This window comes from Sturnus vulgaris, chromosome 2, assembly GCF_052056855.1.
Source record: "Sturnus vulgaris isolate bStuVul1 chromosome 2, bStuVul1.hap1, whole genome shotgun sequence".
NCBI lineage: Eukaryota > Metazoa > Chordata > Aves > Passeriformes > Sturnidae > Sturnus > Sturnus vulgaris.
The window spans coordinates 48,346,910-48,370,000 of NC_142244.1; the positions used below are offsets into that span (position 1 = coordinate 48,346,910).

At 42.2% G+C, this 23,091-nt stretch overlaps 2 protein-coding genes across 7 annotated transcripts in view; both read right to left on the minus strand.

Moving 5' to 3' along the window:
- The window catches only part of ZDHHC20 (zDHHC palmitoyltransferase 20), a 56,096-nt gene extending 43,854 nt beyond the window's left edge, over nt 1-12,242 (minus strand). For 2 of the 6 annotated variants that reach the window (XM_014877592.2, XM_014877590.2), the window contains exon 1: nt 5,027-5,224. In XM_014877592.2, the coding sequence (XP_014733078.1) occupies nt 5,027-5,144 (118 nt within the window). In that variant the 5' untranslated portion in view covers nt 5,145-5,224. Of the gene's footprint in view, nt 1-5,026; nt 5,225-12,103 lie in introns of those variants that run through there. The other 4 variants (XM_088159488.1, XM_088159487.1, XM_088159489.1 and 1 more) reach the window with 3 other exon arrangements.
- The window catches only part of MICU2 (mitochondrial calcium uptake 2), a 139,130-nt gene continuing 125,170 nt past the window's right edge, over nt 9,132-23,091 (minus strand). The window contains exons 9-12 of the mRNA XM_014877578.2: nt 18,036-18,207; nt 17,643-17,751; nt 15,154-15,311; nt 9,132-14,869 (exon numbers count right to left, since the gene is read on the minus strand). Of these exons, the coding sequence (XP_014733064.2) occupies nt 14,765-14,869; nt 15,154-15,311; nt 17,643-17,751; nt 18,036-18,207 (544 nt within the window). The 3' untranslated portion in view covers nt 9,132-14,764. The remainder of the gene's footprint in view (nt 14,870-15,153; nt 15,312-17,642; nt 17,752-18,035; nt 18,208-23,091) is intronic.

Below are 23,091 nucleotides of genomic sequence, written 5' to 3' on the forward strand. Positions count from 1 at the left end.
CTTTTTGACCAAACTGTAATTAGGGATCAAGGAAAGATGCCAACTACTGCAGAGCTGTCAGGAATGGTTTAGCAGATGCAGGGGCTGGGGCGGGCAATGCAGATCGAGGGCTGGGAGGGAGAAGAGGGATGGAGCCCTTCTGATGACAGAAGAAAGAGCAGACACCAGATAACTCCTCAAGAAACCAGGCTGTTGAGCTTGGAACAATTTTTTCATTAGAGGACTGCCAAGAAAGCAGATTGTATTTTCATATAAAAGGCATATGCCCACCTGTCCCTATAAATTAGTATGACCAACACAGTGCAAGGCACCATAGAAGATAATCTTTTTCCTCAGCTGAGCACTTAGTTTTCCAATAATCTGTAGCCAGTCTGTGCACCTCAACAGGAATTCTATTTATAATAACAGAAAAGGTTCTCATTTAAGATGATAATATGCATGCTTATGCTGAGAGATTATAACAAAATTAAGTGTATGCAGAGTGGTTACATTTCTGTATTTTTAAATTAACGAGAGGCACATAAACATAGTTAACTAACTAATGATCTAACCAGTCTAATCTGCTTTCCTTTTTTTGACAGGAAACCCTCTTCCTACAGGAATGCCTTTTACATGTTTAATATGCAAATGTTGTACCTCAGTGCTGATACTTTAGGATTTTCTGCAGTTTGAAATCAGAACTGCTGTTGGTATCACCTTGCCATTGCTTGAGAGATATTGCATTAGCATTTTCAGTAGAGATTTCTTTTGGAGGAGGCAGATGGAATTACCTTCTCTCTGTTTATGCAACAGACTCTTCAGATGGGAACATTACAACAGATCACCACGTGCTTCTCATAAGGGCCGTGCTTTGGGGAAATCAGAGCTAGCTCCCTACTGACAAGAGACATTGCAGTCCTCTGGAAGAGCAACGAGTATAATTTGTACTACTAACACGAAGTTATTAATTCTAAATTACAAACTGCTTTGTTTGCCAGGATTTCAGACACCCTAGACAATACATTGTATCAAAAAAAAGCAAACCTTCTGCAACTAGATGCTATGAAAAGAACACACAACTACTTACGCCCATAGCTTTCAAAATCACAGTTTTCCATACTTTGCAGACCCTGCGGCATGAAAACACTCATTCATTCACAAGCCTACTAAATATGTTAAACATGTCATTATTCTGAAAACTCCTGGCTCAGAAGAGTCAGGACTGTGATTTTCAGAAAGTATAGTCTTCAGTATAGAAGTAAACTAAAAATCCTGATCAGATTAGCATTTTTCTTTCTTTTTTAATAACACCAGTCACTACACTTTAGTTAGGAGCTGCAGACGACTCAAAGTTAGCTTCCTCCTCTTTTTCTGAGTGCAAGACTGCACTACCAAAGCCTACAAGTGTTACAGCAAAAAGGTTGCCTGTAAGAAATGAGCCGACTTCCCCACCAACTCCGACTGTGTGACAAAATAGTGTCTTGTGTGATCACCCTCTAACCAGTCTGCATTGCAGACCAGCACCTACAAAAATGCTTGGGATAGATAATAAGATCCAAGTCAGCCACAAATGAAAGCAAACCACGAGAGAAGTGCTTCGCTCTTTCCCAGCATCTGAGGGATGTGCTAAGCAAACACAATCAGTCCAATTCAGCAGCAGCATAATATAGCCATTGTTTACAAAAGCAATGTTAAAAGCAAAACATGTTTTGATAACAGGATGGAACACATTAAACGGTTTTAAACTAACAAAAAGCCATTTTCCAACATCCTTTATGTAGTGCTAGGTGTGTTTTCTTGTAAACAGAGCTCTGGTTATGTGTGAAAAGAAGGAATAATCTAGTAAGAAAGTGTTCATTCAGATTTTTCTAGTTTAAAACACTTCAAGCCCTCTGAATGAGACCTCACTTTGAGTCTTTTGCAGCACCTTTAGCTAAACACGTTCACTGAATTTTTACACTCTGCTGATATTCCCTCAACTTACACATTTGGCTGTTTTCACCTTTCCAATTAGCTCAATAGCTAATTTACTTGATGGATCACAACTACACAGCAACAGTGGTCTAAACAAGCCAGTGCTCAACATCTTCAGAGACAGAACGATGCTGGCAGTTCCCATGGAAGAAAAACAACAGACAAGCTCATGAGTCTCCTTTCATCTTATCCATGCCAGTACTCCTTGGTATTCACAGCTAGTGTGTAAGTAATATAATTTAGGGTTATAGAAGAGGCATAACCCAGTAAATACATACTGGGAGTGAATTACAGAGAAGCCTGAGTCCATCAGACACCAAAAGACATTGAGCAATACGTGAACACCCCATCAGAGGAGGGTGGGGCAAGCAGCACAGAGAAGCAAAACTGAAAGGAAAAGGGTGAGGTGACGAGAGAAGCAGCCCCAACTTTACCATCTTCTGCTTTATGATACTACACTAAGCCTGGCTTCCCACTTGATCTACTAACTGAATACATCTTCAATCTTTAATAAATGACCAAGGACTACAAGGAAAAGAAGCAAAACCAGGAAGAAGTAATAACTGGGGAAATAAAGGCTTTCCCTCTTCCTGTTTTCTTGTTAGCATCACATCTTGATTTTTTAAGAACAAAGTTTGAAAAACCACTGGTGTCTGTAGGGCTTCAATTTTCCTTTTACCTAGTATTCACTTGAAATTTTCTATTGTGTCTCCTCTTTTCTAAAGTTTCCTTTCCTCCATCTCTCGTTCCTTTACGAGGCACACATCAGCCTCTTACCAAAGCCATAAGCCCTGCTTCTGCGCTCGCCCCGTGTGAACATCGGCAAAGGCCAGCGTTGCCTCATTCATTAGCTGTGTGCTGGAGGAATATCCTTGCTTTTCCTCGTAGTACACAGTGCTGTGGTTCCCAAAACAAATAGAACAGACACAGCACCATCAGAAAGAAAACAAACCTGCCAAGACAAACAGAAAATCCTGTATTTTGCTATAAATCCTCTCAATCCTGGTTTGAACTCAACCGCAGAGTAAAAACACACAAAGGAAAAAACCCACAACGCCAAGAAGACCCAAACACAAAATCTCTTCCGTCTCCCTTGGTGAGATGACTATTTCTCAAGAGTGTAAACAAAATTCAACAGATTAAAAATAAACAACAAAAACCTCCAAACTCACAACAGAAAACAACTCACAAGACAAATAAAATCCTTGGTCGTAAAGCATGATTTAGATAAGTAACAATTGAAAAATTCAGTGACAGCGACAGAAGTCAGTACATATTTTGCTTATTAAATGACGCTTTTTCTTAAAAGCCTGTATAATAGAGCTGATTTGTGAGCAAGAAGTGCTTCTAGAAACCAGACCTAGAGACGCAAAAGCTTTCGCATCAACAGGAGCCAATCCTCTCAATAATTTTCACACAAACTAAACCTTAATGAACTCAGAAGACCTCTTTGCAGCTTCTCTATGTCCACAATAGAGAAACCATTCACCAGCACCTAGTCCTGACCCACTCTGTGATCAAGACACAAAGCTAGAACTCAGAGCTTTAGGCTCTGTTCCCAATTCAAGCAGAGACCACCTGTGTGACCCTAGGCAAGTCTCTTAATCCCCGAGTTTTTGTTCTTTGTTTAAGAATAGCCCTAATCTGCCTTTTGTCATACTAATTAGACTGTAGTGAGTAGAGAAAACTTGTAAAATGTGAGTCTATAACCTCATGAAGTCCCTTTCAGGACTACTGTTACAGCTACCAATGCCCCAGACCTCCAGTAGACTGACTCAAATTTGTTTTCAAATGTTTACAGTTTTAAGCAAGATCTCCCAGAAAACCGATTTATTCACATAAACTGAACAATAGTAATTTGTCAAGTTTGGATACACTGATATATTTGCAACTATCTCATGTCAGCATTTCACACAGTACCTCAACAAGCATTATTTTGCAGCTGTATCTCTACTATTTAAAGTTCAAATACCATTTTTGCAAGTGGTTCATGTTCTGGTCCAGGTCTAGAAAAGGCTGCCAAATAACACCAGCATACAGAAAAGTTATCCAAAATACTAAGTCATCGCAGAAAAAGCTGAATTGATTATTGCTAATGGAAGGCTGTCTATACCAGTTTACCCAGATATAAAGTACATGCAAAATTTTTTTCTAGCTAGGGATATCAAAACACGTAGTTTACACAAATATCAAGTAGTACCAGGGCCTACAGATACTAGACAGACCTATATTTAGCTTAAAATAGTTCTTAGTACTTTTAAGGTTCTTCTTCATTTCAGCTTCCTTACTTAAACACACCAAATGCTCAATAACCTGTTCCTTAGCTTTCCTACGCTGCTTCCAAGTTTCAGCAAGTCTGATAAACACTGCACATCACAGTTCCCCTCCATTTACCTTGCCCAGAGAAAGCCAACATCCTCCTGAACTGAACTTTCCCCCCGAAGACAGTAAAGGGTAAATATCTCCCTGATCGACACCGGCTACAAGTCAGATTTATATAAAGACGAGTCCTCGTCCAGAAAGCCTGGATTCGGCCTGACAAAACCCTGTAAGCCCTAAATCCTTTCCCCAGCCCGCTTAAGTTGGATGTTCCCAGCCTCATAATGCTTCAATGCACTGGGCTTCTGAATGAAAAAAAGGGAGGGGAACCCTCTACACACACTTAAGGAGTTACTTGACACATCAGATGGATGAACAACAGCAAAACAGAGGGGTAGCTCCTCACGAGGAGACACGGGGGGCTGAGCCCTCGAGAAGTCCCCGTCCCCAGACGAAGCACCCTGGGCCTCCTCCTGTGCCCCGAACCCGTTCCCCGCGAATCCACAGGCGGCCTCGGGCCGGGACCCCGTCGCCATGAGGCACCTGAGGGCGGGAGGACAACAGGTAAGCCCGGCCCGAAGGGAGCGAGGGAGAGCCCGAGGCAGGGTTCAGGGTTTCCGCCGCCTGAGCGAAAGCCTGAGGCGGGCGCAGGGCGAAGCGAGCCCGCCGGGGCGCAGGGGAGGAGGCGGCGGGCGGAGGGTCCTGCCCGCCCGGCCGCAGCTCCCGGCGCCCGCGACCCTCCCGGTCCACTCACACACACACAGCTCCACCACGTAGGCGTAGTAGGACCAGGCCACGACCAGGGCGATGAAGGCCACGGGCACCCAGGCCAACACCTTCTGGCAGCACTTGAGGACGTGGGACGGCGCCATCTTCCCTGCCGGGCACCGCGGCAGCGCCGGCGCTGCGACGGGCGGGCGGCGGCTGCAGCTCCGGCCGCCGCTGCGGAGCCGGCCCCGGGCGGGCCCTGGGCGGGCCGCAGTGGGCGGGAGAGGGGCGGCCCCAGCGCCCGCCACCGCCTCCTTCCCGGGGTGCCGGAGCGCTTCATTGCATCACAGAATGGTTAGCGACGGAAGGGACCTCTGAGGATCATCCGGTCCAAACCCCCTTGCCAAAGCACGGTCGCCTAGAGCAGGTGACACAGGAACGCCTCCAGGTGGGTTTGGAATCTCTCCACAGAGGGAGACTCTGTGACCTGCCTGGGCAGCCTATTCCAGTGCTCTGCCCACTCTCAAAGGAAAGTTCTTCCTCGTGTTGAGGCGAAACTTCTGGTGTTTTAGTTTACGGCCATTGCTCCTCGTCCTGTCATTGCCTGGCACCATCCCCTTGGCACCTGCCTTGGAGATATTTAAATGCATTGACGAGATTTCCACTCAGTCTTCTCTAGACTAAACAGGCCCGGCTCCTGGAGTCTCTCCTCATAAGAGAGATGCTCGAGATCCTTAATCATCCTTCTGGCCCTTCACTGGACCCTCTGCAGTAGCAACTTGTCTTTCTTGTACTGAGGAGCCCAGAAGGGGACACAGCACTCCAGATGTCCTGGGGGAGGATCCCCTCCCTCGGCCTGCTGGCCACATTCTTCCCATTGCATCCTTCGCCGTGCACCTCGGGGCCCGCCGCCCTCCGCTTCCCTCTGTTCGCACCGGTGGGGCCATCTCGGGGCGACATCGTCCTCCAGGCACAAAACCTGCTCTTAAACCTCCAGGTTCTGCTCTTTCCGCGGGTCGGTGCCGAGCAGGAAGGCGGTGGGACAGCCCCGGGCTCTCGTCCCCGGGCGCGGCCGCGCTGCTGCCTGCTCCTGCTGGCTGAGCACTTACACTGCTCAAACAGCCTGTTGGGTGCCGCAAAGAGAACTTACAAATTACTTACTGCTATTTGTCTTATTGGCTGATTTATTTATTTTCCTGAACGGCGGTCAGCGCCGGACAGCTGCCGCCACACGGCGACCTCGGGCGGGCACCGCCGCCGGCGCTGCCTTGCGAGGTTCAGCCTCCGGAGAGCCTGAAGTCTTCAGCCTTACTCTGGCACTGCTGTGGGTAGGATGCCGGGGTCGGAACGGGCCGCGCCATGGCCAAAATCCCATCTCCGTGCCGAGCCAGAGGGTGTTCGCACCAGGAGCGCGTCCCCGGCTCCCAGGCAGCTCCCGCGGCGCTCCGGTGCCACCTGGCGGCAGCGGGAGGGACTGCCCGAGCCGAGGGAAACGGAACGGACAGCATCCATAGGGAAAAGACAGCAGCCATAGGGTACACACAGCATCCATGAGGGGTGAGGCTGGAACAGCTCAGAAGAGTGCCCTGAAAAAGGCCTGGACACAACAGGACTGGGGTGGCTGGTGCCTCATAGTCCCTGTGAGCCCCTGGAGCTGATGCAGTGGGCAGTGGCAGGGAGATTGTCTTTGCACTACAGGGGCAGTTGCTGTCGCCTTGCCTGTTCACAGAATCACAGAATCATCGAGGTTGGAAGAGACCTTCAATATAACAATTGTCAATCCGGCACCATCATAATCACCCCTAAACCATATCCCCAGGTGCCACATCCAGACTCTCCTCGAACACTTCCAGAGACAGTGACCCCACCACCTCCCTGGGCAACTTATTCCAATGCCGGACTACTTTTTGAGTGAAAAAAAATTTTGCTCTAATATCTAATCTGAACATTCCTGGTGCAACTTAAGGCTATTTCCTCTCACCCTCATCTGCTAGTGAGATAAGTACTAAGGACAGCGATCAGGAATTCAGAAGCCTGTGAGCCTTTTACAGCCCCATCCCTGGAAGAGTTCAAGGCCTGACATGATGGAGCCATGAGCAACCTCATCTAGTGGAAGGTCTCCCTGCCCATGGCAGAGGGGTTGAAACGAAATTATCTTTAAGTCCCTTTCAACCCAAACCACTCTGTGATCCTCAGAACAGCTAACAGGGAGGGGACACCCTGGTCAAATGACCAAGACACAGCCTCTGTATGTGTGGGAATGTGCGTGTGTGTGTTCATCTGGGTATCAGACCAGAGGAATGAAGCAGCGACCTGTGGCCCTGATGTACACAGTAATTATGGAGCAGGGACATGTGCCAGGGATCATGGAAAAATGAAGATCAGTCTGGGATCAGCTCTGGGTAGGGGCATGCTTGTGTATGCTGTGTATGGGAGCAGGATCAGGACAGTAGGGAAGGGGATTGCAAGACTGTATGCAGTAATGCAAGAGCTGCAAAAGAAAGAGACTGCAGCAGAGGGAGAGAGCTGGTGTGAGAACTTGGTGTGGCCCATTCCTAACCAAGTTAGAGTTAGGAATTCCTAACTGAGGGCTGCAAGGCAAGGAAGGAGTGACTGGTTACATGGAAAGCATCTTGGTTATGGTATCTAGTCCCCCTGACAAGAAGTACTGACAAGGATGGAGTAGCTTGGATTTAATGTGAACTAGGACAGTCTTGGTCTGATATGCTGGTTATCACATCAGATATATAGTTAAAGTATTCCAATTCCTCTAACCTTCATTAATTGTGGCACTTGGGGACATGCTTGAGTGGTGAAGATGGCAGTGCTGGATTAGCAATTGGATGTGATGGACTTAGGAGTCTTTTCCAACATTAATGATTCCATGATTCTGTTTCTTAAGGGTGTCAAAACATGCCACAACTGCTGGCATGTGCTTTACCTCAGGATCTCATGGGACTGTTAACACTTGGCCTCAAGACAATGGGAAAGGATTTTAAATTCTTGGGTGTTGAAATAATATTTGTTAATGATGCATTTAGAAATATCTGTTTTTACCTTAATTTGATATTTCTATGTGCTTTTAATAATTTAATCGCTGTGTTAGTTTCTTAGTAGTGTATTCAGTGAAGAGACATTGTACTTCCAAGCCCTCAGGAATCTAAGGAGAAAGGACCTGAACCTGGGAAGCAAAGTTCCTAACAACTTTTACCAAGCATGTGCTGTGTGTAGCTGGCTGTTACTGTTCATTGACCATCCTCTTGGCTGTGCTTCCACCAACTTTCCTGACAAAATCCCACAACCCTTCACAATAAGCACAATTCCTAACATGAAGACAAAGGAGCACAGCCATGAATAAAAAGGCTTGGCCAGCAAACAGTTCACTATGCTAGGGAAGATATAAGGGGATCCAACATGATCCTCCCCATCCCAGTCTTCCCTTCCAGTTTCCCCCCACAGAGGTATCAGTGGAGCCACGTGTGTGTTGACATTCCCCCCTTTTAGCAGGTCCATAGTGAGCTGCAGGAACAGCCACTGTGTGTGGTTTGGATGGAGTCTGATGCTGGCAAAGCTGGAAGCTGTGACATAATATTTCAGTTCTGGGTCAGACACATGCCTCGGGTAGATGGAAAGCCAGGGCCTGCAGCATCAGCTTGGACAGGACAAACTATTTTGACCAGCTATTATCCAGCAACATTTTCGTGCAGCATTTCCATAATGACAGGAACTACAGTGAGACTGAAATAAACAAGGACAACACCAAGGTTGTGAGGTGGCAGAGAGAGACTATTTATCCCCAGACAGTGCCCCCCACTGAGGAGTTTTGCTGCACAAGAAGCCCCTTGGCACAGCTGGCAGGAACTATCATCTTCTTCCACTTCTGAAATCCACCAGGGATATCTCTACAAGGACCTCTTGAGGAGAAATCAGCTCCTTGAACAGAAGCCAAGCAGCATGGAAAGAAGCTCTGCTAGGAATTGCAGAGCACCTGTTTGGCTTCAAATGGCTGCAGTGCAGGTTGTGCGAACTTTGCTGCCTCATTTGTGGGGAGGGACAAGAAATGACACTTGGACCAGACTCTGGGAAGCTGAATAGCAACTCAGAATGCCATGTTGTGGGAACTGCTGCTCACCACACAAAAGACAAATCAATTTAGAGACAAATCAATTTATTGAGGCTTTGCATTTCTGAGGTACATGTAAAACCAACTCAGATTATGTAAATTATTTGCTCTTCACATTCCAGACCATGTAATCTTGTACACACCAAGTATCAGCGATTGCCTTTGTTTGTACTGGATAAAATTTATAAATTGTGCGATTTTTGGTAATTTTTGCTAAACAGCATTTAAAAGAAACTAATTTCAGCCATATTGATTTAGTACTTGCTTACCTAGCATCCTTTTGTTCACTGATATTCATGTTTCCTAAAGTTTTAACTTATTCTAATAGCTATTTCTTCTAGTAACATTTTTTCTTTTAACTTTAGGATTCATTTAATTAGTCTCCTTTTCTGAAGATTAGTGGCAAAGTATCATATTTTGGTATCCTTTCTTTTTGATAGTGAAGGTAATCTTCCACCCTGTGACTCATCTGCCATTGCTCTAGGAATTACCTGCTGTGCATTATTTAAGTGATGTATACAATGTTTTCAGTAATGTTTGCTCCTTCCAATAGTATCAATTTCAAAGTAGATTAAAACACAGTAAGAGGCCACATAATTTAAAACAAAAAATCTGCATCCTGAAAAAAGAAGAAAATTTTACAACACTTTATTGAAAAGTCTCACATTAAACCAACTGGTTTTCTTTGGGTCATTTAAAGCTACCAGTTGCTCCATGGGCTAACATTAAAACTGGCTAATTTCCCCTAAAGCAGTGGACCTGAGGCATAGTGTTGTGGTAGAACATCCTTTCTCCAGGAAAGTGCTCGTGGCAGGTTTAGTCCAGCGAGGCTCATCTTCTGTGCTCCCTCTGCAGCCCATGGAGAAAGGCCAGGCCCTCCAAGACTATTTCAGAGCAGCGAGTTTGCGTCTGAAATCCCATGAGAAAAACCCCCACACATTCCTCTGAATGACCTATGGAATATTCCTCCTCCCAGCTTTTCAAACTGTGTGTCTGAAATTTGGCCAATGTAAACCCAGTCATAAACAGTGTTCTGCAAGGTGTTGTGTCCATTCTCCCACAGCCTCAAGTCAGCCTGGAAATGCAGGCCAGCCTTCCACCAGAGGCAGAAGAGAATCACAGAATCGTTTAAAAGACTTCCAAGATCATCAGCTCCAGCCATTAACCCAGCACTGCTATGTCTACCACAACTAAACCATGTCCCCAAGTGCCACATCTACATATCTTTACAGCACCTCCAAGGACGGTGACACAACTGCCACCCTGGGCAGCCTGTTTCAGTGCTTGAAAAACCTTTATCTGAAGTATTTTTCCCTAGTATCCAATCTAAACTCACAGTGGGCACACAGGTGAGGAAAAACATGTCCTTTTACTTCTCGGGGCACGAGGTGCTGTGCCTAAACCCATGCAGGTGGGATGGGGCTCCCTGCGATGCCGGTGTGCAGGAGCAGCAGCCGGGCTGCTGAGGACAGCAGGCAGAGCTCTGCACTGGAGCACTCCAGTTAATGAACTGGAAACATTATTAACTAAGCCAACATCAGCCTAATGGGAAATCTGTCTCCACATATGTTGTACGATTTTTTAAAATTACTGAATCAACTAGGAATTGTTTAATAAACAAAGGCAACAGGAAGCATTCAAATAAATGAGTGGAGACATGCACTTGTTTGCTGATTAATTTTGTGCATGCTCAAGTCTCTCAGGTTTTCTATTCTGCAAAAGGCTTTTGGCTTCTTCTTGGATGACATCTTCAGCTTCTGTAGGATGAGCTTCTGTGGCCAGCTGAGCACTAGTAGAGTGTGTCTACATCTGCCATGCTCATCTTCCTGCTTCCCTTGTGACTAACTGCATTACAGGAGCTGTTTGGTGAAGCAACTTGGATCTCACTAATTATGACCACAATATTATTTGGGCATGTATTTTCTGTTTAGAATGACTGAAGGTTTTTTCCTGCACTGGAGTGGTTTCCTGACCCAGCTGTGACTATTTTATAGGAAAAATTAAAATTGACGTATGAGGCATGCGAAGAAAACTGTATTTTTAAAGTCTGATATACACTTATTGATCCATTTCTATGTTTTAGTTGAAGTATGGTCAATATACGTGAATTTTATACTTCCTCTAAGCAACAGGGTTGTTCCCATTCTTACCCTTTATTGGGCAGTGATTCTTTTTTTGTTCTTTGCACTGAACATGTGAAGTACCATGAAACCACAGTGCATGGCCTGGTTGTTTGTCTGCTATGCAAAACATGTACTCCTCATTGTTGCCTGTTTTGTTAAAACCTGCCAACTCAGTTTGAATCCAGAGGGACTTTTGCTTTTAGAAAGAGGCTTGTACAAACTGAGACACCAAAATTAATTTCTAGAAACAACCAATGAGTTTCTGTTACTTCTAGTATATCACACTGCATTATTGCCTTTGCTTCCTTTGGAAATCAAGAATAAATGATTCTTAGACATTATCTTAAAGTAAACAAATAAAGAACTGTAAAAAAGTGTTGTTATGGGGATACAACAACTAAAATTCTGTAAAGGAGTTATATGCTGTGACTGCACTTGCTTTTGTGTATCCTTTTCATATGTTGTATCAACTTTTGAGACTTCCGCAATGTGCAATGTCTTCATCTTTATTCTATGTAAAATTCAGATGCAATATGGTAGATTAGAAAAAAATCAATTTTATTTAGCTTTTCTACATATTTCTGTTCAGAGGAAGAATTCCTAATGTTAAAACAACTCACACTTGATATGTTTAGACTGATAGCTGGCATAAACCTTAACTAAATTGTGTTGACTAATGCTCATAGACAGGCTGCAAATGCCATACAGTGACTAAAAGGAACTAAAACATCAAACACTTCAACTATAATGAATTTCTTAAAAATCAGTGTTTATCTAAATACATAAATATCTCTTTCAATCTAAGATATTAAAAATGAGAAAATATTTTAAGACTGTTTTATAAAGCATTTTAGTTAACAAACAACAATAAACTTACAAATTAAACAGAGAGTCTCATTCTTGAAGCCTGATGGACAAGTCATCCCTGGCCTTTAAAGGAGTTCCTTGGAGTTCCTTCCTGGCTGTGCTTTCAGGATAACTTCTGAAAATGATTCATAACTCTGTTTTAATTTCCAATAAATCTTTTTTTTTTTTTTTTTTTTTTTCTGTAGACGCAAAATTTATATAAAACCCAAGCATATATCTTTGCTTTTCCTCTGAACTTGACATCAAAGCTTTTGGTGGAAAATAGAACTTGAAATCCCTGAAAGCAGATACCGCTGATTGCACAAACCCAGACTGAAACGAGCACTGAGGAATTAAACTTCTAGATACACTAAAGCTAAATGAGTTTCCAAGATTTTTCCAAGAGAAATCCAGACAGGTTGTAAGAAGGAAGTAAGCAGTAAACAAAAGAAACCACAAAAGCAATAAAAAACATCATAAACCTATTGACTTCACACAGAATAAAATGTTAAGGAGTAATTTCTGCTCCAAAGTAAAAATGAGTTGCCAAAATATTAACAGCAACAAATAAAAGGCAACTTTGCATTAAAGCCAGAGCTGGCACAAGTACACTTTGGCTGAACACACACACTTTTGTGCCACGGATGCTCTTTTTCAATAGTGTTGTTTATTTGGATAATTTGGTGAAGTGCAGCTGGCCGTGGTAGTGTGGTGCCAGTCCCACTGCCCCACCTTTGCTCCCACCACCAGAAGCAACAAACAATTTCCAAACACACAAAGTAAACCAGCCACCTGCTATCCTGCTGCACACAGCACTGCATGAGCTCAGTTTGAGGGGAGGAGGCTGAGGTATTTACTGCATTTGGATTCTCCCCACATGGTTAATTCCATTCGGACTTTTTCCTGGGGGAAAAGGGATCCTTGATGGTAACTGGTGCCTGATCTTCCAGAGAGTCTCAGGACATCCCCACAAGCATGGTCTTGTTCTGGGTGCATGTCCATGACAGGACTACAAGCATTTTCTCTTTAACACTTTAGATCAAAGCTCCAAGCTGAGGCCGTGAGGGAAGAATTACTTTGCTGGCCTCTCACTGTGTTCCCTAGGAGAGATCACTATGCCAAGACTTGGGCACTAGGACTTGTCCTCAGCACAGATGTGACAGCTACTGACACATCAAACACATTCTCAGTAATCTCAGTATTCCTTAGGCAGGACCTTTACTGTTTCCCAATGCATTCTCTCCTGTCCCTGCAGGGAGTGAAAGCTGCCCCAATATCTTAGCTATTGTGGAAATTTCCCCTCTTCTCACAAAAGCCAAAGAAATGACAACCAAGCACCACATATTGAGCTTATTTACAACTTTGAGGAAAACATAGCTGATGTCATGCAAAAACCAGATGGATATTAGCTCATTAGAGTGGTGAGATTTCTTGGTTATTTTTCTTGAGACATTTCCCACGTTTTGAATCTATTATCTCTATTATCACAAACCTACCCTGAAAGGTTACGCTTTCCCCGCAGCCAAGACAAGTCAGACAACTGAGAGGGGCAAAGAGGAAGGACCTTTGACAGCTCTACAGATAAGTCTATCTCCTATATACTGTGGCCAATCAGGAAGAGTGATCTGGACCTGGCTATTGGCTCCTGGGATTGTAAGAAAGACAAAACATGTAACGTGCATACCTGTGTACACCTTTATGTTACTGCTAAAAAATGTTCATCTGTAATTTCTAAGTGTTAGTCTTGATTTGTTCCTCCTTTTAGCATCTAAGATCTTAGGTCTAACTTTGTATTTGGAGTAATAAAATTTGTATCCGGTTTTTTTATTGGACATATTACCTCAACAATGACTTATTATAATCTTGAATTCCTGAGATACTTCAAGTTTCCCTGTCATAACCTTTAGTAAGATAAAACAACTACTTCTTATGCATTCATCTTCTGCAATACAATTAAAGCAAAATAACCATGAGTCAAATTGTAGCTACCACTGTTTTTGACAGAATGAGGATTTTTTCTTCTCATTTATACTATATGGAAGAGGTCTGAAACACTCAATGTACACTCATTGATCAATGTACACCTTTTAAACCCTGCATCAAGCCTACCAGTCTTGTATTTCCAGTTTAATATTAACACCATGAAGGCAGACATACGAGACATCCACACAGGAACTGGTGCACCAGGAACCAGCACATAAGCAGATCCCTAAAATGAGGTGTGAATTTTCATTTTTGACTTAAGATAACTTGGTTTAAAATGTGTTGTGCAAGTGATTTTGCCTTGTGGACCTCTGCCCTTGCTGGAGAAGGAGAGCTGCTGTGTTAGTGGCTGAGATGATGCCCATTCCTTCAACAGGAGATGATACTGCTGTGATGTTCCTGCCTGGGGCCATTATTCAATCCTGTGCATCCTGTATCCTGCAGTGCAGGGTCAGACTCCACAGAGCAGTAAACAACACTATTCCCCAGAACAAGAGTACTTCTCTATGGAGGTCAAAAGCAATACCAGTTCTGTAAACCAAACTGATTGCACTGGAACGATTACAAAATTATTGCATTAGAGTCTGGGTTAGTTAAACTTTAACTCTAGCTAAAACAAAAAGAGCATTTTTGATTTAGTTATTACGTAAACAGGATAGACAAACTCCCCTAGAGAAAAACCACTTAAGCAAAAGAAAAATGGGCTGCTTTAGAAAGGGCTTTTCCCAGTTTGCTTCCACAGTTCTTTGACTTCTTTAATGCTTTCTTTTTTCACACACTTCCAGAAACCTTGAATGCCTTGCTGCTGCGGTACCTGTTAATAAAATTGAAGTGTGTTTAGCATTTCCATGAAAAAGATTCCTTTTCCCAGACTGTGCAAATATAATATATAATGTGCTGCTGCTTCCATAGTTCACATTTGTAGTATCAAGTTCTTAGTGGCAGCACTCCTCCCAGCTTCATATGCAGTAAGGACTATCCAGTTTAAAATATGTATCTTATTCTATTCATTAACTCTACCTATGTTTCCACAACCATTTACAAGACAGTTGTAGCAATCATCTGTGGTATTTACAAACAATTATGTCAGCTTGTTACCCTCAAACCTCGATGAATTCGGTTTCTCAGGACTCCAAGAAACTCGCTGTGGCTGAGGCAGTCATCTCCATCTAGATCAAAAATCTTGAAGATGGTATCCAAAACATTATCTGACAAATCCTGTCCTGTTGCCACCTTCACTGCTCTCTTGAATTCAGCTAATAAAGACATAATATAACATCACAGGTGACTGAACTTGCAAAGAAAATGGAAAACTTATAAATAGTAGCATTCTGTCCAATTAACAATGGCTTGTAGGTATCCTAACTGGAGAATTTGGGATCTGTAAACTAGTAAACTATTAGGAAGTATCAGTTCATGTGTTCTTGAGCTTGCTTCTTTTTTTGTAACACAATTAATTTTATTATAAGCTTTAGCTTTTTACTTCTCAAGCAACAGCATGAGTGATAATTTTTGCTAGAAATAGATGAAAACTTACATACTTTTGGCTGTTACCTGCTCATAGGAATGGTGTTTGCCTCACTATCCTCTCATAAAAAAGCTTACCATTCTATCTCAAACCAGTTTCATGACAATTCATTCTACAAGAAAACTCTTCTCCTCAGAGAACAGAAGGTTATGATATGCTCCATCTCAACTAACAATCTCCTCAGCAACTCTGCAGAAACACAGGCCATCAAATGGTCAGTGCACTGCTTACAGCACATATATATATATATAGGCTTTATATAGCTGCAGTTCTGGTTCTGAGAGAAGCTGGCTACCTCCTCTTTAATGATATTGTAGAGCTACTGAGGATTTGTGGCAGAAAAAGCTGCTGTACCTCTCTGGAGATGTATTTTCCTCTTCAGCTATTTTTCCTTCTCTCTTTACACCACCATGTATAAATGTAGTTGATTATTTCACAGTTGGTTTAAATAGAATTAAGTTAAAAATCCTTCTGTAAAAGGATACCCACAACTTGAAAAAGACATAAAACATGGGACGTTTATAGTAGTCTTAATTTTGTCTTTGAAAAGATGTTAACTGTTTCCTCTCTTGAACCTGAATTTAAATCCAGACATGGCACTATAGTTTCTTTAAACATAACATGAATAAAAGATCTTCTACAACAGTGGGGCATAACAATCTTCAAACAAAGAAGGGCCACCTTATGAGAGAGAAAAGATGAACTGTGAACTTAGAAGAAAAAGAAGTCTAGAATAAAAGGAAGGACTAAAAGACTTTCTTCTTTTTAGATAAATGTTCATATGTGTGTGAATACACACACTTACACACATTGTTCTTTGCAAACAGCAAGACAAAGAACTCAGCCAGATTCAGGGGAGAATTAGACATATAGGCATGTAACATCCATGAGTAACCTCAGCAGCTGACTGCTTCTGATTACAGTTGATCAACTGCAGTTGATTACACTGGAGTTCAGTGCATAAACAGAGTAGTAATGAAAGTCACAAGTTGTAAATCCCCCCATTTTCTTTGGTTCAAATCCCATCCAAACATTTATCTTTCAAGAATATGTATTTCTCTTTCTGTCTTCTAACATCTCTCACCTTTTTTCACATGAGTCCATCAAATATTAATTTCAATGAATGTTAATTTCCTTAGGAACTTTTTATGTTGCTATTTTGAAATAACTTATGAGACTTGCCCTTCAAGAGTAACAACTAAGTAACAACCTCAGGATTAAAACAAAAAGCGTTTGTATGCCCATAAAACTTTTGATGCATTGCTCCTCTTTCTCCTATATGGGAAGGAAGCAACTCCCTTCCTTGAAATCTTTATTTTAAACCCCACTTTACGACATTGTTTCTTTTTGATAGACATAAGCGCATAAAACATCCTCTTCAGCACAGGGAGGACATGGAATGAGTCCAGAGGAGGGCCACAAAAATTATCACATAATTTTTGGGATGGAGCACCTCTTCAGTGAAGAAAGGCCAAGAGAGTTGGGGTTGTTCAGCCTGGAGAAGAGATACCTCAGGGCAGACTTTACTGTGGACTTTCACTACATCAAGGGGGCTTCTAAAAAAGAGAATTTTTACCAAGGCCTGTAGTGACAGGACAAACAAAATGCTTTTAATCTGAAAAGGGGTAGATTAAGAAGATAAGGGAAGGACAAGGAAGAAACTACAAAGTTGTGGCTGTCTCACCACTGAAAGTGTTCAAGGTCTGATTGGGTGGGGATTTGAGCAACCTGATCCAGTGAAAGAGTTCCCTGCCTACAGCAGAGGGTTTGAAGAAATTACCTTTAAAGGTCCCTTCCAACCCAAACCATTTCATGATTATGCTTTAGTCTGCTGTGATTAATTCACATATGACAGCACATTTGAACTTTTAAATGAAAACATTTTGGAAACTTACTATTATAATTTTTTCATGAAATAGAACTAAGTACAAATACAGAGCAGTATAATATTTTTGGACTTCACTGTAGTACTTTGGGATAACTCATTTACATTAATTCTATAATTAAAATTAATTTTTTTCCTTTGAAAAAACCCATATGAAAGGTGTACAGCACTTACCTCGCTTAACAGGACGATTGGCTACAGTAAACATCTGCATGGCGATAGAAAAGTCTTCCAGATTATTTGTAAACTTGCAAAAAGTCTTGAATTCTTCCAAACTGATGTTCTAGAGTATCACAGAATCCAGATTATATATAATGAATATACATTCAAATACCAATTATTCTGTGTCATTATATCTGGTAGGACTTAATGTTTAGATGGGACTGCCTATTCATTGTTGATATTTGTAGTTCTCAGTTGGCCAGTTATCATTGCCCTTACTTGTATAAAATTCAAGGGCTGCAATAATTAATTCAGCAACTGGTTACCTCATTAGATAACCACATTCAAATGAAAACCTGTGCATACAAAGGAGGAAGCAAAACAAAGCATACTTAGGGTACCAACCTCTCCTGCTTCGATTCTGTCTTTCACATTCTGCCAGTAAATTTCATTGTTTTCCTCATCAGTGAAGTACAGCAACCATGCCGCAAAGTCTTCTTTCCTCATGAAGCTCAACCCCTTTGAAAACTTTATGAATTCCATTTCTTGGACTTCTGTTTGCAGATTTTCCATGAATCTAAGTGTAAACAGATATTATCCACCACTTGATACTTCCATCCCTGTATCACCACTACTACCTTAGCTACTAAGTGCAGCAGACACCAGCTCTGAGCCACAGACACTTTCGACATTGCTGTTTGAAATAGCCCCACTGGTTTAATTTTCCCGGTGCTCGCCGATGTTTCCAGGGCTGCATTTCCAAAAGGACACCAGCAGGACGCGCTCTCGGTCTGCACAGGCGGCCGCTGCCAGCAGAACTTAGGGACACATTGGACATCTCAGTTTTACTCGTGTTTAAAAAAGCGCAGATAAGGAGATAAAAGAATCGGTAAGGCAGCAGCATAATGAATGAATGAATGAATGAAAAAGGATATGGTAACTGAAGGCCTGACACATGATTTATGAGGTTTCATATTAATAAGAGAGGAATGACAAGATCGCAAAGTATCTAAAAAGATGAGGCCATAATCACAAAGGTGAAAGAGGAAACTTGAAAGAGGAAACTTGAAATCATTGCTGTAGGAGAAGATGACTGAAAGTATCACAGGTTATATCTACATACAGAGGTCTGGTGAATCAGTTCTGTGCTCACTAGGAAATAGATTAGAGAGGATTACAACTCATTTGTACAGAGTTCAGAAGAGCACAGAAAATGTTGCAGGGGTTTGGGAAGGTAAGAAGAGAGCTGTCTGAAAGAGTCAACATCAAGGTTTTTAGGAGACACCCATTCTTCTGGGAAAGAAAGAAAGAAAAAAGTATTACCAGAAGCAAGTAATAACCTGCAGGTATGGAGCTGTAATTGGGAGTTGTAGCTTCAAGTTTCCCCAGTTTGGTCTACATGGCTAGTATTAATTTTGGAAAAGTTAACAGAGACAATAAAGTGTGATCAATTTGATATTTTCCACTTCAGAAATGGGGCAATCCAAAAACAAGAGGTGATTTTTAAATAAAGGCTAAAACCAGCGGTGCTTGCCAGAATCCCCTCCGTATTTCTAAAGAACCCTGCTGCTTTATTGAGTTGCAGAAGTTATTGACAGGAGGGAATGAAATACTCCTATATTGGGACAAAGCAATTAATTGGAGAAGAGGACAGCTAAGGGTCTGTGTAGCCAATATCAGAAGAAGCTCATTTGCTCATCAGTGTTTGCCTGGCCTCACTGGATTTGAATTCTTTCCCTTGAAATTACAGCATTTGAGTCCACACAGCTATCTTTAGTTCTTTAATGAGATCACTTGGACAATTAGTAGCCTGAAGCTCTGTGAAGTCTATAAGGGGTTAGCTAAAGACTGCTGTTGCAGCATAAGCTCTCTTGTATTTTCCTCTCTACCAGGTAGAGCTGCACATACAAATAAAGGGCCAACAAATGCATCACAGCTCAGGACATGCAGGTAAATGAAAGCCTGATTGTGGAGGTGAATTTAAGTTTCAGGCTAGGGCTGAATTAGATAATACTGAGGAGGGGTACAAAATCCTATCACATTTTATATGTGCCTTTTTCTGGTCTAGTAAAGGGGCTTCTGCAGTATAGCCAAACACTAAGGTGTTCCTCCACAGTCCACCTTAAGGCCTGACACTTTTAATTCCTCTCCCCCTCAGAAGTGGAGGAAACACGGTGCAACCTGTGTGACTGGGCAGCCCTTTGTCTTGCAGAGTGGTGAGAGCTGCCTTGCACAGCTTGCAAGCCACTCTTCTGTTTTCAGGCCCAGCTCTTGTCTTTGTAACTCACAGGGAGACTGCTGCCTCTGGCCAGCATCACAGCCAGCGTGGGAGACCTCCTCCATGCGCTGGCACGAGCAGCCCTGCTGCATCCACAGCCCCCAAGAGCCTCCCCAGGTCTTGGAAAGGGACGTCGAGGTGCAGGGGGAGAGAACAGCATGGACCTGGCATGTAAACCAGGCATGGAGTCAGCCCAGCAGAGACTGAGTAGGGCCACTTGGCTGCATTTTGAGAGTGGCCATCACACACAAGGAGGAGATGGTATCTGGGATGTGTGGTTTGTAGTTGGTTGGAGGGCACAGCCAAGATAGTGCAGAACCATTTCTTTGACTGTAGCTTCTAACTCGTGTAAAGTCTAGTCTGGATGAGGAGAAGTTGTTGAAAATGAGATGACTTAGAGAAATATGCCCAAAACTTGGATGCAGGGAAACGAGAAAACACGTGTTTTATTTTCTTGGGTTTTTATCTATGAAAGGTAGACATATTTTGCAACAGACTTAAGGTCTTGAGAATTGAGCTATTTATCTTGGGGGGCAAACTCTCAGTCGTTTGCTTTACTGGTAGCTAGCCACAGGCAATGACATAGATTCTTCCACCTTTTCTGAATATTGCATTTTCTTAAGCAGACAAGCCTTGGTGACCTGCCCTCTAGCCACACCCAATAAAGGAAGGAAAGCTGAAAGATCAATCATTCCCACATGATGAGGAAGGAGCCCACCAAGCTGCACACATCAGCCTGCTCAAAGGGGCAGCAAAGGCAGAGCAGACCGCTCCTGAAGGGGTTGGGCTGTAGCATTTTCAGTGTGTTCTTGCTTCTGCACCCTCTTCTAATTGAAGTTAATTTCAACTTGTAGGCTTGCTCCTGGCAAGCCAGACGGGGAAGATTTCTTGCCATATCAAATCCTACTTGGAGCAGTAGCTGAAATGGGCAATTTAAAATTTATGTGATACTTTCACATATTACAAAAATTAAAATACTATGAATCATCACATCAGCATTCTAGGTCAATCTTATTCCCAGATGTGAGAGTTAAAAATCCTAATGAGGTTTTTTTTTTAAGTGAAAGTTATTAAAAGTTATTAAAAATAACTTTCTGGTTAGGAAGTAAAACTTGATACATAAATGTCAAGACACCACTAGGGATACTTGCTTTTGTATCTTCTGGATCATAGTGCAATGAGTTTCAGTTGTGAAGTCCTCAAAATGTATCCAGATATTAGAAAAAAACAAGCACGGGAATGAAATTCCTGCTCTCCCGAAGTCAGTGGGATCTTGGCTGGGGACTTTGCAGGGAGTCAGAATTCAAGTACAAGAACAGGATTCTGATTGTAGATATGCTCTACAATTAAATAAATTATTACACTGGGAATACTCTTATGCTATAGTAGGTTGAAAATAAACGAAAGCTTTAAGTTTCCAAGTAACAAAAAGGAGAGGTAAACCATAAATTATTAAGATGAGGAAAAGGCTAGGAACAGAGAGCACTTTCTTTAAGACAGCCCACTTTATCCACACTCTCTAAAACACCCACGTTGAAGGCCAATGGCCAAATTTGTTATCGTGTTACAACAGAAACCTTATCAGGATTTATCCCTCATTTTGTAATGGGCTCTACTATAGAAAGAGGGAGTCTCCCAAGGCTTTTGGCAACTCAGCTTTAATAGTGTTAATCCACCACAAATAGAAGTGAAAATGTAGTAAAAGCGGGGAGACCTCAGGAATGCAGCTATTCCCCCTCCAAGTAGAGAAGAGCTAGCACTGTATTCTTTGCAGGAAACAAAGACTGGAACACTAAAGGAAATGTTAGGGTAAGTTTTTCTACACCTCTTGACCTGAACTGTCTGTGCAGAGCTTTAACACTCTTAATACAGAACTGACCAGTTCCTGTCACACTGATTTATAGGAAGGGAATCTAACAACAAAGATAGTGGTGGATATACCACCCCAGCATTTGTATCATGCTTTGGCTCCTCTTTGGACACCAAAGTCCTTCTGAAGAATTGATAACCCTCTCTGCACCAAGAGACTGTGGCAAACCAGCTGCAGGTTGCCTTTTTGCAATCTGACTTTCAAACCAGAATATAGAAAATCTAATAAAGGCTTGACCATTAACCTTTAGAGAACATTTAGATCTATGCTTGTAAATTCAGGTTCGCAAGCGTTAAGACAGTTAATCAATCTCACCATTTTCAGAATAGCAAGCAAAACCCACTTTGATTTACTGCCCTTAGCATTTACAAACCAAACAACTTGCTTTTATTTTTATGTGTTTTGTAGAAACGAACCAAGCCACTCTTTTGCTAAGCTCACAGGAAAGGAAGAAAAATATTTTTCTCAAGCTCTTTACTAAGTATTTGGGAAATATTCAGATGGAGTTATGACAGGAATATCATGAAGCCAGATTTTGTTGATGTTCTCCCATTCCTCACTGTCTGATCTTGGCTATAACTGATGAAATCTCTTATGTATTATGGCTCTCTCTATATGCACACACACAGATGAAAGTGTAGGAACAGAGACAAGCAGGGAGGCAATCACACTCTATTTCTGCAAAGCAGTTCCAAATCCCCAGATGAAAATCACTGAAAATGTACAAGCTGCCATCACAGCAGAAGTACATGAAGCAGAATGTTGGCTGATGAAAAGAGATCCTGCATCCATGCACTGGCACACACACACCACAGCCCCCCAGAAATGTCAGCACTAGCAGTGGGGTCCAGCCTGGATCATTCTGGCTTCTTAAATGAAAGTTTCCAAATAAAATGTATCAAGGAATTCAAAATACTGAAGGAAAGAAACAGGATAGGTAGGGAAAAGGCATGATCTGTGTATGGTTATACATTTTGTGACCTTCAATCTAAGGCAGAAATTAAAAAGAACCATAAGTAAAGAATACTTCTGGTACAAAATTCTATAATTAATGAAAAGCTTGGAAGCAAGAAATCAGGTAAGAAAATGACATAAACTGGATTGAAATGTTAATTTTTCTCATATGATTAAAGGATGCCCATTGTTTAACCATACTGGGAAGTACTTTTGTTATAAGACATTCCAGAAAAAATACAACAATCAGAGAGTTTTTTGAATATTCTTTCCCTACTCTCTGCACTTTCTTTTTTTCATTCAAGGAGAATGTGAGAGATTTAAGCTTGCTTGGGGACAGATTACAGAAAAAATCATAG